The sequence below is a fragment of the Pelmatolapia mariae genome, linkage group LG4 (assembly GCF_036321145.2).
Source record: "Pelmatolapia mariae isolate MD_Pm_ZW linkage group LG4, Pm_UMD_F_2, whole genome shotgun sequence".
NCBI lineage: Eukaryota > Metazoa > Chordata > Actinopteri > Cichliformes > Cichlidae > Pelmatolapia > Pelmatolapia mariae.
The window spans coordinates 34600222-34612639 of record NC_086230.1 but is presented as its reverse complement, the minus strand read 5'-3'; the positions used below and the strand labels follow the sequence as shown (position 1 = coordinate 34612639).

Below are 12418 nucleotides of genomic sequence, written 5' to 3'. Positions count from 1 at the left end.
AATAACGGACGAACTCTCCTCTCCAGCACCCTGGCATAGACTTTCCCAGGTAGGCTGAGGAGTGTGATCCCCCTGTAGTTGGAACACACCCTCCTGGCCCCTTTCTTAAAGATGGGGACCACCACTCTGGTGTGCCAGTCCAGGGGTACTGCCCCTGATCTCCACGCAATATTGCAGAGACGTGTCAACCAAGACAGCCCTACAACATCCAGAGCCTTCAGGAACTCGGGGCGGACCTCGTCCACCCCAGGGGCTCTGCCACCAAGGAGTTGTTTAAATGCCTCAGTGACCTCGCCCTCAGAGATTGGCGGGTCATCCCCTTCGTCCCCAGACTCTGCTTCCACCACGGAGGATGTGCCAGTGGGATTGAGGAGATCCTCGAAGTATTCCTTCCACCACCTGACAATTTTCTCAGTCGAAGTCAGCAGCACTCCACCCGCACTATAAACAGTGCAGGTAGAACAGCGCTTTCCCCTCCTGAGTCGCCTGACGGTTTGCCAGAATCTCTTAGAGGCAGTCCCAAAGTCTTTTTCCATGGCCTCTCCGAACTCCTCCCACACCCGAGTTTTTGCTTCTGCCATCGCCCGCGCCGCATTCCGCTTGGCCTTGGCTTCCGGAGTCCCACAGGCTAACCAAGCCCAGTAGGACTCCTTCTTCAGCTTGGTGGCTCCCCTCACCTCTGGTGTCCACCATTTGGTTTGGGGATTACCACCACGACAGGCACCAACTACCTTGCAGCCGCAGCTCAGTGCAGCGACTTCAGCAATGGAGGTGCTGAACATGGTCCATTCGGACTCAATGTCCCCAGTCTCCCTCGGAATGCTGTTGAAGCTCTGCCGGAGGTGTGAGTTGAAGATCTCGCGGACCGGGGCCTCTGCTAGACGTTCCCAGCACACCCTTACTGTACGTTTGGGCGCGCCAGGTCTGTCCAGCGTCCTTCCTCGCCACCTGATCCAACTCACCACCAGGTGGTGATCAGTTGACAGCTCAGCCCCTCTCTTTACCCGATTTTCCAAAACATATGGCCTCAGGTCTGGTGATACGATTACAAAATCGATCATCGACCTGCGGCCTAGAGCATCCTGGTGCCACGTGCGCTTATGGACACTCTTATGTTCGAACATGGTGTTCGTTATGGCCAAACTGTGGTTTGCACAGAAGTCCAATAACAAAACACCGCTCGGGTTCAGTTCCGGGAGGCCGTTCCTCCCAATCACACCCTTCCAGGTCTCACTGTTGTTACCCACGTGAGCATTGTTGTCCTACTGGGGTACTTCAGAGTCCCCAGGGGGAGCACCCTCCAGTGCCCCACCCAGGGACTCAAAGAAGGCTGGGTACTCTGAACTGCCACTTGGCGCAAAAGCACAGATGACAGTCAGACCCGTTCCCTGACCTGAAGGAGAAGGGAACAAACCCCTCTCGTCCACTGCGAGAAACCCCAACATACCAGCAGCAAGCCGAGGGGATAACAAGATACCCACCCCAGCCCAACGGCTCTCACCCGAGGCAACTCCAGACTGAGACAGAGTCCAGCCCCTCTCCAGGAGACTGGTTCCAGAGCCCAGGCCATGCGTTGAGGTGAGCCCGACTATAGCTAGCCGGTACCTCTCCAGCCTCATGCACTAACTCAGGCTCCTTCCCCACCAGAGAGGTGACATTCCATGTCCCAATTGCCAGTCTTGGTAGCCGGGAATTGGTCCGCCAGGACCTCCGCTCCTGGCTGCCGCCCGACTCACATTGCACCCTACCCCTACGGTACGTCGTGCGGGTGGTGGGCCTGCAGGAAGATGCGCCCGTCTCCCTTTTTTGGGCTGTGCCCGGCCAGGCCCCATGGACTAAGGCCTGGCCACCAGACGCTCACGGTTACCGGGGACCCTCCCTGGGCCTGGCTCCAGGGTGGGGCCCCGGTAACCGTATCCCGGGCAGGGTGAACTGTTCCCTCGATGGTCTTTTCATAGGGGTCTCCTGAATCACTCTTTGTCTGGTCCCTCACCCAGGACCAGTTTGCCATGGGAGACCCTACCAGGGGGCTAGCCCCCAGACAACATAGCCCCTGGGATCCCTGGGACACACAAACCCCTCCACCGCGATAAGGTAGCGATTCGCGGAGGGGCATAGTACATTCATGTAGTTGTAAAAAGCATGATAATATATTAAGTAATCCAAAGTATTCAGAATACGTTACTCTCTTTGAGTAACGTAATGGAACATGTTACAAAATACATTTTGGGCCATGTAATCTGTAATCTGTAGTGGAATACATTTTAAAAGTAATCTTCCTAACACTGGTCTTAAATCACATCTGAAATTGCGATAAAAGTCGTAATGCACCGTCTGTGAAGCAGAGATGTGTTCTGGAGCAGCTTACATTGGTCCTTCTGTTCAGTTTCCTGCCTTATTTTACCTCCTGTCACTTTGCGGTGCTGCAGTTAATCATATCTGAGGTGTGTTTGATCTGCGTTGATCGTCTCCTTCGTGTAGGCGGGACTCCTCGGAGGCAGACAGTGACGGTGCAGAGACCTGCAGAGCAGAGCTTCTCCCAGCAGTTTGTTCGTCCTCAGCAGCTGCTGGAGGGGAAGGTAAAGAGCAGCACTTTAAAACCAACTTCATGCTGTTAGTTTTTGTTTTGCATGACAATAATTTGCACATCAGCGTGGGAAAGTTTACAAACTGAGAGTTTACATAAACCTGATTCCTGGATCAGAGCCTCGCACTGATGGATTATTGGAAATATACGCTGTCTGACTAACTCTGAGCTTGCCTCTGGTTCTATTTAAAAGCTGTAACTAAAAGAAGTAAGATCTTACTTGCGTGTATCACCTGATGAATTAATGTCTGTGTGTTCGCACCTGTGTGTGTTTTAGGATGCAGAAGCCATCTATCAGTGGCTGAGTGAGTTCCAGCTCGAACAGTACACCGGAAACTTCCTGAACGCTGGATATGATGTACCGACCATCAGCAGGATGACCCCTGAGGTGACCCTTCACTCCTTTATTAAAAAAGAACTGCACAGCCTCTGTTGAAGTCATCCGCCCTCAGTATCAACATAGAATGACCCAAATTTAGACCCACTGCATCAGAACCAACCCAGAGGAAAACAAACTTCATCTCCATCTAAGAGGAGCCCTGATATAAACAGGTCCCAGCACACTTGGACCTGATTCACAATGACCTGAACACGCCCTGCAGGTTTTAGATCCTTGTACTCTTCTCCCTTGACTTCTGCGTTTTCTTTTTACACTCATTTTGGCATTGTGATTTCACTTAAGTGACAACCTCCAGAGCTGATAAAATGAGGCTAGCGCGGAACCACCAAAAGCTGCAGTTTCTCCAACACCCAGGAGGGGCAGCAGTGAGTCAGTCCCCATAGACTCCCATGCTAAAACTTTACAGCAGAAACAAACGTGTTTACAGCCTGATACACAAACTGTTTAGTTTATGTAGATGACTTCCTCCTTCTTAACAACATCTAATAAAATTCTAGAATTCTATTAGATGTCATGAAAAAATTATTTGCCAGATCCACGCCCCTTGTTGCCCAAAGGTTTCTGATTCCGAAAAAAAAAGCTCACAAGCTTCAAAAACCAACAGGTGACATCACAGTGGTGACAGAAATTTTTATAAATGTTAGAAAGAAAAATTAGAAGCGAAACGTTTGTAAATGTGTAAATTGTAATTCACTATTTATTCCGGTTTAAAATGATCTAAAGATCAGCGAAAGTTAAAGAGTATTTCATAATTCGAAAATATTCTTGACACAATGTAAAAACTTTCATCAAAATTACAGAACCTTTTTTTCACAGACAAACAGATTCTTCTTTGATTTGTGATTAACTGAATAATCCAGTGAAGTATTCACCCGTGTCACGCTGACTGTGAACCACTGATATAAACTCAGTCTCAGATGCAGTCTCAGGACTATGCGGCTCTGCATGTGGAGTGACTCACTGATGTTTAATGTGTACAGGATCTCACGGCCATCGGAGTGACCAAACCAGGACACCGCAAGAAAATCTCCATCGAGATCAACAACCTGAACATCCCCGAGTGGCTGCCAGAGTACATCCCAGTAAGACTGTCCGCTGTTTCATGCACACCCCGCTGCATAATAAGCTCAGTACTCTGATTTTTCACCTGATCCAACTCACGTGGCCTTTTCTCACAGTCTGATCTCTGCGAGTGGCTCAGTGCCATCGGCCTCCCGCAGTACCACAAAAAACTCTCAGAAAATGGCTATGACTCCATCAGCATCGTCAAAGACCTCACCTGGGAGGATCTGCAGGAGATCGGCATCACCAAGCTGGGTGAGGACTCGTTGGATCTTTGAGTTTGTGGATTGTGTTTCTGTCTGCGTTTTGAGTCTGATGATTCAATTTGCTTCCAGGCCACCAGAAGAAGCTGATGTTGGCAGTTAAGAAGCTGTGTGACATCCAGAGAGCGATCCTTCAGGCTGAATCAGGCCAAGGCACGCTGCGACGCAAAGGTCCCGGAGCCCTTCACCTGGTCGCCATTGAGGCTGACGCTGGCAGCGAATGCTCTTCGCCTCACACCCCGAAGATGCTGACCTTCCAGGACAGCGAGCTGAGCGCCGAGCTTCAGACAGCAATGTCAAGCCACTACGGAGGCTGCGAGGAAGGTTTGGCCATCAAGAATGCGGTAGGGATGTCCCAGAGCCAGGAGAGCATTGACACCCGGTCCAGAGGGTCCGGACGCTCGCAGGAGCCTCCTACAGCCTCCATCACCCCCCAGAACTGGTCCCAGGAGAGCCTGGAGGGCAGCCCCGCCAAGGAGAGGAATCTTCCTGAGGGATGGGACCAGAGGCCCCTACAGCAGCAGCCTCTGCCAAAACAGGTTCCTCTGGGTACGGCCACTGTGTTCAAGTACCCGGCCATCCCAGCAAAGCCCAAACTGCCTGGATCCCAAGGCACCTCCCCTCATGGCTCCCCAACCCTAAAGGGGTTCAGTTACCTGTACTCTCAGTGCGGTTCCACAGACCTGAACTCGTCTCCCAGGCACCAGAACCACGCTATGACCCTGACACCACCCAACAAGCGCACCCAGAGCATGACCCGCTACGCTCTGTCAGACGGAGAGCCCGATGAGGACGATGAGGAGCTGATGCGTGCTGGAAACGTGCCATCTTACGCCACTTTGACGCGCAAGCCCGGCCGCAACCAGCTGGCTCGACTGCAGCCAGACAAAAATGGCAGCGTGGGACGCAGTCAGTCATTTGCTGTCCGTGCCCGGAAAAAAGGTCCCCCTCCTCCTCCCCCAAAGAGACTGAGCTCAGTGAGCAGCACCACCAGTGGCGAGCTAAGCGACAGCAGCACGACTTCGTCCTCTGGCGGCATAGTGACTGACAGTCCGGGGAGCGTGCGCAGCATCGCAGCTTCCCTGGAAAGCGGCGCAGAGGGGAAGAGCAGCTCAGGGTCCACACCAGATATTGTGCGGCATGAGGCTCCATCTCCCTCCCTCAGCTCCGAGGCTGCAGGAGTAAGGAGGAGGGTGAAGAGCCAGTGTGTTTCCACCGAGAACAACGGCAGCACTAAGCAGGACCGAGGGGTCAAATCAGACTCCGAGGAAGAAGAGTCAAACGGTCATGGACTGGAACGCTCCTCGTCACCTCAGAACAGCTCCAGCGAGTGCATCCCCTTCGCCGAAGAGGGCAACCTGACCATCAAACAGAGGCCCAAAGCTCCAGGTCCGCCCAGGGCTGAGGCCGTGCTGGAGCCTCCTGATAAGCCAGCGGCCAAGAATCTGGAGGTGCCGGAGTTTAATCTGAAGGAGTCGGACACGGTGAAGCGCCGACACAAACCCAAAGACAAGGAGCAGGGAGAAGGGTCCCCCAGCAGAGAGGGAGCAGGGGCCACCGAGCCTGAGTCTGGCAGCAGGAGGCCTCCATCCCTGAACCCGGAGGTCAGTCTGAGGATTAGTGAGACCAACGTGGAGAGGCCAGCCAGTCCAGCAACTGGTTCCCCCATTAAACCTCCTCTCTCCCCAAAACCTGCTGTTGCCCCAAAACCTGTCCGGCACAGTCTGCTGGCTTCACAGGGTAAGATACTCACACCTCACTAATACGCTGTAACATTATAAAACCCGCAGATTCTGCTTCTTAAGGAAATGTGGGCTCAGTAACTGACTGAATTCTGATTTGACTATAGATGAAACATGCAAGTCCTACTTTCTTTGACTTGTGATCTGTTACTACGCCCTCTGGTTTCACTTGGATGAAAGAGAAACTGGAACTTTGGTTCTGGGCTTGGAGTAGGGGCATGTTGTACTTACTTTGAGACTTGCTGGTCTTTTATTTCTAGACAGAGCTTGAGACTGGGACTTTTGGACTTTGGACTTTTTGATTTGGACTTAGAAGCTTTCCTGGGTCTTGGTTCTTTTTCTTTTGGGTGCTCCCTTTAGTGGTCTCCACAGTGGATCATCTGCCTCCACCTCACTCTGTCCCAGCATCCTCTTCTCTCATACTAACCCTCTGCACGTCTTCCTCTTTTTCTCCTACCTGGCAGCTCCATCTTCATCATCTTTTCGCCAAATATCCACTCTCTCGCCTCTGCACATGTGCAGATCAGCTAAGCCTTGCCTCTCTAACTTGGTACTATTGCAAATTTGCAGATTTGCTAGATAGAAGTATCTCAGTCGTGTTTGTAAGTGATGGTATGGTGGAACTTGATATGGAAAGGAAGATTAGAATGGATGGATGATATGATTCAATTCAATTCAATTTTATTTCTACAGCGCCAAATCACAACAACAGTCGCCTCAAGGTGCTTTATATTGTACGGTACATCCTACAATAATACATACAGAGAAACCCAACAATCATATGACCCCCTATGAGCAAGCACAGTGGGAAGGAAAAACTCCCTTTTAACAGGAAACCTCCGGCAGAACCAGGCTCAGGGAGGGGCGGGGCCATCTGCTGTGATTGGTTGAGAGAAGGAAGACAGGATAAAGACATGCTGTGGAAGAGAGACAGAGATTAATAACAAGTATGATTCAATGCAGAGAGGTCTATTAACACATAGTGAGTGAGAAAGGTGACTGAAGAAGAAATGCTGAGTGCATCATGGATGGATGAAAGGATGTAACTTGACTTGGATGTAGGTTGACACGTCTCAACCTTCACTTGGCACTTGTTGGTGTTTTACTTCATGGATATCTTCTTCTGCAGGACTGTCGTCTCCTACTGTGACAGTCAGTGTGGTTCAAAGTCTGGCCTTCGCCTCTCCATCCTCACCCGCCCACGGGCCTCCAGCTCCATCCACTCAGGCCCCCCAGAGCCCGTCTCTGGCAGCTGGGAGGTCTCACATATATGCATTGGGTCCAGGTCTTCCCCCTGAGCCGTCCATGGGGGTGGAGGTGGCTCAGCAGAGACTGGACCAGACCAGCACATCTCTGGCAGCAGCTCTAAAAGACGTCGAGAGAAAACTGAACGTGGGGAACAGCTCTGACAGGTAAGATCACCCACCTGAGGGTCAGGTCAAAATCATAGTCGCCTCATGTTCCCCAGCATGGTTGCCCTTCCCATAGCAACTGAAGCATTTTGTTTTGGCCTTAATTTGGTAATTATCTGGTGTCACACCAGCTTTCAGACTATATACACAAGAATTGTAAAGCTGCCAGGGATATGGATGTTTTGTTTGGATTTTTCTTCTCTTCTGTGTTTGCATCATAAGTAATGTGTATTTGTGTCTCATTTTTTAACACCAGTGGACCGAGCCAAGTGAGGTCTGCAGGAACCATTTTGGACGACATCGGCAACATGTTCGATGACCTGGCCGACCAGCTGGATGCCATGTTGGACTGAAATAAACAGAAAGCCCAACGTAAACCTCAGGAAGTGACATATGGAATAAGAAGAAGGCCTGCCCAGTGGGAGGAGCTACTGCCTCCGCCTGAACACCAGCACTTAGTCAAACGGAGTCGTCTACATTTCTAACCCACAGCTGTGTCTGGTTTCTGGTTCCAGGTCGGCGTGGCTCTTTAGTGTCTTTTCAAAGATAAACTAAGCTAACGTTGAAGGAGCACACTGCAAGGAGAAACCCTGAGCTGAATATTATATCACTGTTAAACACGAATACTGTAACATGAATTTTTATGCTTCGGACATCAAAGGGCACAAAAGTCTCGCCATCACCTGCTGTCCAGCTCCGGCTCCCACAGCTTCCTGATAAAAGACCTACTACAGACCATAATACTGGTTACCAGTCAGAATGATGAACTATGACTGCATGTATGAAATAAGAGTGGAGTTCATGGTTGGTACCATTTTTGCTGTGTGGATACTGAATAAATGTTGGAAACTCATCGTGCTAACGAGCAGTAAAAACAGTGAAGTACTTTAGCTCTTACGTAATAGAGACTTCAGCAGGCAGAGACGAGGTAAGCTCAGAAACCAACGCTTTCATTCAGTGGCCTTCCATTAACCCGAGGATCGTACTACCAGAGCAATCATTTCCAAATCAGGCACTTGAATCATCAGAGGGCCCAAACTAAGCAACGGCACACCACACCGACTGTCAGTGGGAAAAGAGACTATTGACTGTGTATTTCTGCAGGGAAGCTGATTCCTTTTCCTTTTTTTAACCAGCATCTATTGGTATCAGTGGCACTCATTATAAAACACGTCCTCGGTTTTTTGAGCAGTGGCAGCTTCTGTCATAGAGCACTGGCACCATCTCTGGGACTTTTTGGCCTCTTTTAGCTCCTAGTTTTGGTTTCTAGAACATTTCGAGTTTGAGTTTCCAGTAGCAGTAATGAAAACTCTGAAAAACACTAAATGACTTGCTCAACATCAACACCAAAAATGGAGCTAAAAGAGAATGTGGACGACACGTATAGTCAATATGTGCCACCTATGAGGTTGCCAATCAGTAAGTGTAAACTTTTAAAATGAAATGTATTTTCAAGTGACCATTTAAATATAACTTTATATGCAAGCAGACTGAATTTTCTGCTCTTTTCCTTTGACTGTGCTCAAAACCTGTCATTCGTGTTCCTGAAATCGGGAACTGTTGTAACCTGAATCTGTAGTTATCGTACTTTGTTTTCTTGCTGCTGAAACAAAACCTGGATGGTCTTCGACTGTTTTTACTCTGTCGAACCATTTCAAATTTTACCTTTGTAATATTTAAAGAAATCTATTTTATACAGATATTAACCCTGTGTAATAAGTTCCCGCTCAGTGTGTCTGCGATGGTTAAAATAACCTTTTTCTACGCGTATGTGTGTTTATGAACACCTGTAAAAGTGCTCGACTGTGTTGTTTGTTCAAAGGGAAGAAAAGCATATTAAGCTCATTTCACGTGTGGACAGCTGACCACAGCATGGGACACTTATATATACATGTTATTTTTTTATATTCATTTTAGCCAAATTAGTATTTAAATTAGAGTTATCTAAATATGTATATTGTACACTAGTAGAAGTATATACAGGAGTACATATCCAACCAAAGGTCTGTACAGATTTTCATAAACATTTCCTTTAAAAGAAAATGAGTGAAATTTGGAGCTGTTACGCTTGTCGTTATTGCAAAATGCTTCTGAAATGTTATTTTCATGTCTAGCCTGCAGTGTATGGATACAGTGTCCATATTTAGCATGCTATATTACCATGCTTGCTCTGAATGTTTCATTTGTGCGCTGTCTGTTGTTGTCCCGTCGTTGTGTGGTCTCTGTGTGAATGAGATGCTCTGCTTTGGATTTGTGATTCTCAGGAAAATCCCTGTATGCATGGCTGCTCCATGACTCCTGTTCCCAATATGCCAGACTAAGATTTCCATCTCAGCTGGCCAAACAGATGGCAGCAGTACCACTTTTGTTTTGTTTATTGGTTAATCTTAAAAGGTTAGCGGCTCCGTGATATAAAAGTTTTGCTGAAACGTGTTTGAAATCAAAGTAATGTTCCCACTGTGGCTGGGTTACTGGCAAATACTCCATTCAGGGCCAGTAACAAAAAAGGTTTTAAGGTGGTGTTTGAAGTTTAACATAGCTATTTATGAAGCACCCAAGTACTAACATCCTTAACAGGTGTTACACACACATATAAAGCTGGATATCATCAGCACAGAAGGTCATGCAGCTGTATTTTCAGATATTTGACTGTACAGGGCAAATAAAGAGGACCCAGGAGGATTCCCTGAGGAGTTCCCCACATTAACGATAGGCCAGTGCATCCGTTATGACATGTCACCTTTTTAACATTTTAGCAATAATTTTAAGTCTTTCATACAACCTGCTTTTGTCTATCAATGTTTTATATCAGAGCTTAAAACGTGTTATTTTTTTCTTCTACCTTACGGAGCTGCGTTGGAAAAACAGAATCACTGAAACATGATCTTCCAAAATAATCTCCAGAAACAGTAAATATGTAATGGGTCAAAGTGTAGTGTGTTGTCGAGCTGGATGATATCTGTGTGTGCGCTGCTGTTTTTTTGGGGGGTTTTTTGGGGGGGGGGTGTTCTTTTGTCCTCTGAGCTGTTTGTTTAACCATTAAATATACATACTGTCCTGATTTGGGGTTTCTTTACTCATACTTGTGACACTGACACACACACACAGCTTCACCACAGATGGGCCGATTACTTTTTCAAGTAACAAGTAAATTAAGGGATTACTATTGCAAAAAAGTAGTTAGATTACTGTTACTTTCCCGTAAGCACGCTGCGTTACTAAACCGTGATTTTGCTTGTGTGAGTGTCTCATGAGAATGACGCACGAGCGTGTGGCGTCCGTGGCAGCAACAGACGTGCAGATCAACAATGGATAATATGGAATGATGGAGAGAGTACGACCGTGCTGCGTTTAAAGTGTGGAAGTAATCACATTACTTTGAGTTTGATTCTGTAAAAAGTGACAAAAACATTAGTGTCCACTGTTCACTCTGTGTGGGAAGAAAAGTTCTTCCTACAGCAAAAAATTAAACTTCAACTCTGAGCGAGCACGAACGTGACAGAGAAACCGCAGATCCCCTCACTGACATGACCGCTGTGGGCAAACCTCCACCTCCACATTTGAAAGAGTGAGTGTAAACACAAAACATTTTTTTATTTTATATGCTGGAATATGCAAGAAATAGGTTTAAATGTTAAAGTCTAAGACTGCATATAATGAAATTTTTGCTTGATGCAACATGCGTGTGAAAGGCCTGTTGCTTTATTACGTATTTAGATTGTGTGTCATGTTTTTAAAAAGTGACTAAGCAATAAAGTAACTAATTACTTTTGAAAATAAGTAATCAGTAAAGTAATGGAATTACTTTCTTGGAGAATTAGTTGAAAATAGTAATTAGTTACGAACTTGACCAACACTGAGCTTCACTGACTGGATGTTTCCAGTGAGGACTTTAACTTTACCCCAGTTTAAAAGGTTTGGGTTGAATGTGCTTCACTAACACTTTGATTGTGATAACTGAGGCTTTATTTGAATGATCTGAATTAGTTTAAAATAATGACATAACTCATAACTGTAGATCAGGAGTGTCATCGTGGGTCACATACAGCTTATGTTAGTTGTTTAGCTACTGTGATGTGGTATGAATGACCATGGGGGAGGGCTTCATTAAAACTTCAGAAAAATGTAGTTAAAAGTCTTAAATTTTTGAGCTACTTTTACCAAAGCCGTGAATGATGAGGTGTTTGTTTTTACGCACATTTATCCCAAAATTGAAGCTCTGGCGTGATTAAATGTGAATATCTGAATCACACATTGTATATTGACAAATAAAGAAAAACATACTGGGGCCACTTTTCCTAAGCTTTCAGAAAGCAGATCATGTAGTTCATGGCTGTGTCCAGCAGAGGGCGACATGAACCTGCCAATTCTATCAGGACCTGAAAATATGAAATACCTGGATGTATAGATACTTCTTACACTTATATATTTACTGCATACTGAGCAAAAATCCTCAGAAGAAAAACTGGACTTTAGATTTAAAACAATAATTAATTTTATCTTTCTTTGTGTGTGTGTGTGGTGGGGGGGGTGGGGGGGGGGGTACTTTTTATTCACGACTATAATAAATAAGACTGATTAGTGTAACTTTGATCTTCTCTAACTTTTTAGTTTGGATTTAGGCAATGTTGACGTCATCTATGTCATCATATTATGTTTGTATAAGAGCAGAGATGCACTGATTGGAATTTCTTTGACACATTCCAGTTTTCTTCCCAGGGACGATGACTGACAGCATAGACAGACCCGTGTGTGTAAGTGTCTGTCCTCCCACCAGTGGGTGTGGGGGTTTCTTTTTTTTCCTCCCTCCGTTCTTCCTTCCCAGGGTTAAGGGTGTGTCTTCACAGACAGGTGCCTGCTGAGTGGTTGCATTTATTCCTGTTAATACATAAGTGCTAATACATAATGCTAATTCGATAGACAGCAAGCTCCTAACCGCCAGATGACCCTCT

General features: G+C 46.8%; 1 protein-coding gene across 3 annotated transcripts in view; it reads left to right on the top strand.

Annotated features, from left to right (window-relative positions):
• Positions 1-10519, top strand: part of LOC134626598 (caskin-2-like) — a 53055-nt gene extending 42536 nt beyond the window's left edge. For all 3 annotated transcript variants that reach the window (XM_063472557.1, XM_063472556.1, XM_063472555.1), the window contains 7 exons: positions 2482-2579; positions 2865-2975; positions 3968-4069; positions 4166-4304; positions 4385-6052; positions 7184-7466; positions 7723-10519. In XM_063472557.1, coding sequence (XP_063328627.1) covers positions 2482-2579; positions 2865-2975; positions 3968-4069; positions 4166-4304; positions 4385-6052; positions 7184-7466; positions 7723-7819 — 2498 coding nt within the window. In that variant the 3' untranslated portion in view covers positions 7820-10519. The remainder of the gene's footprint in view (positions 1-2481; positions 2580-2864; positions 2976-3967; positions 4070-4165; positions 4305-4384; positions 6053-7183; positions 7467-7722) is intronic.
• Positions 10520-12418: the final 1899 nt, after the last annotated feature.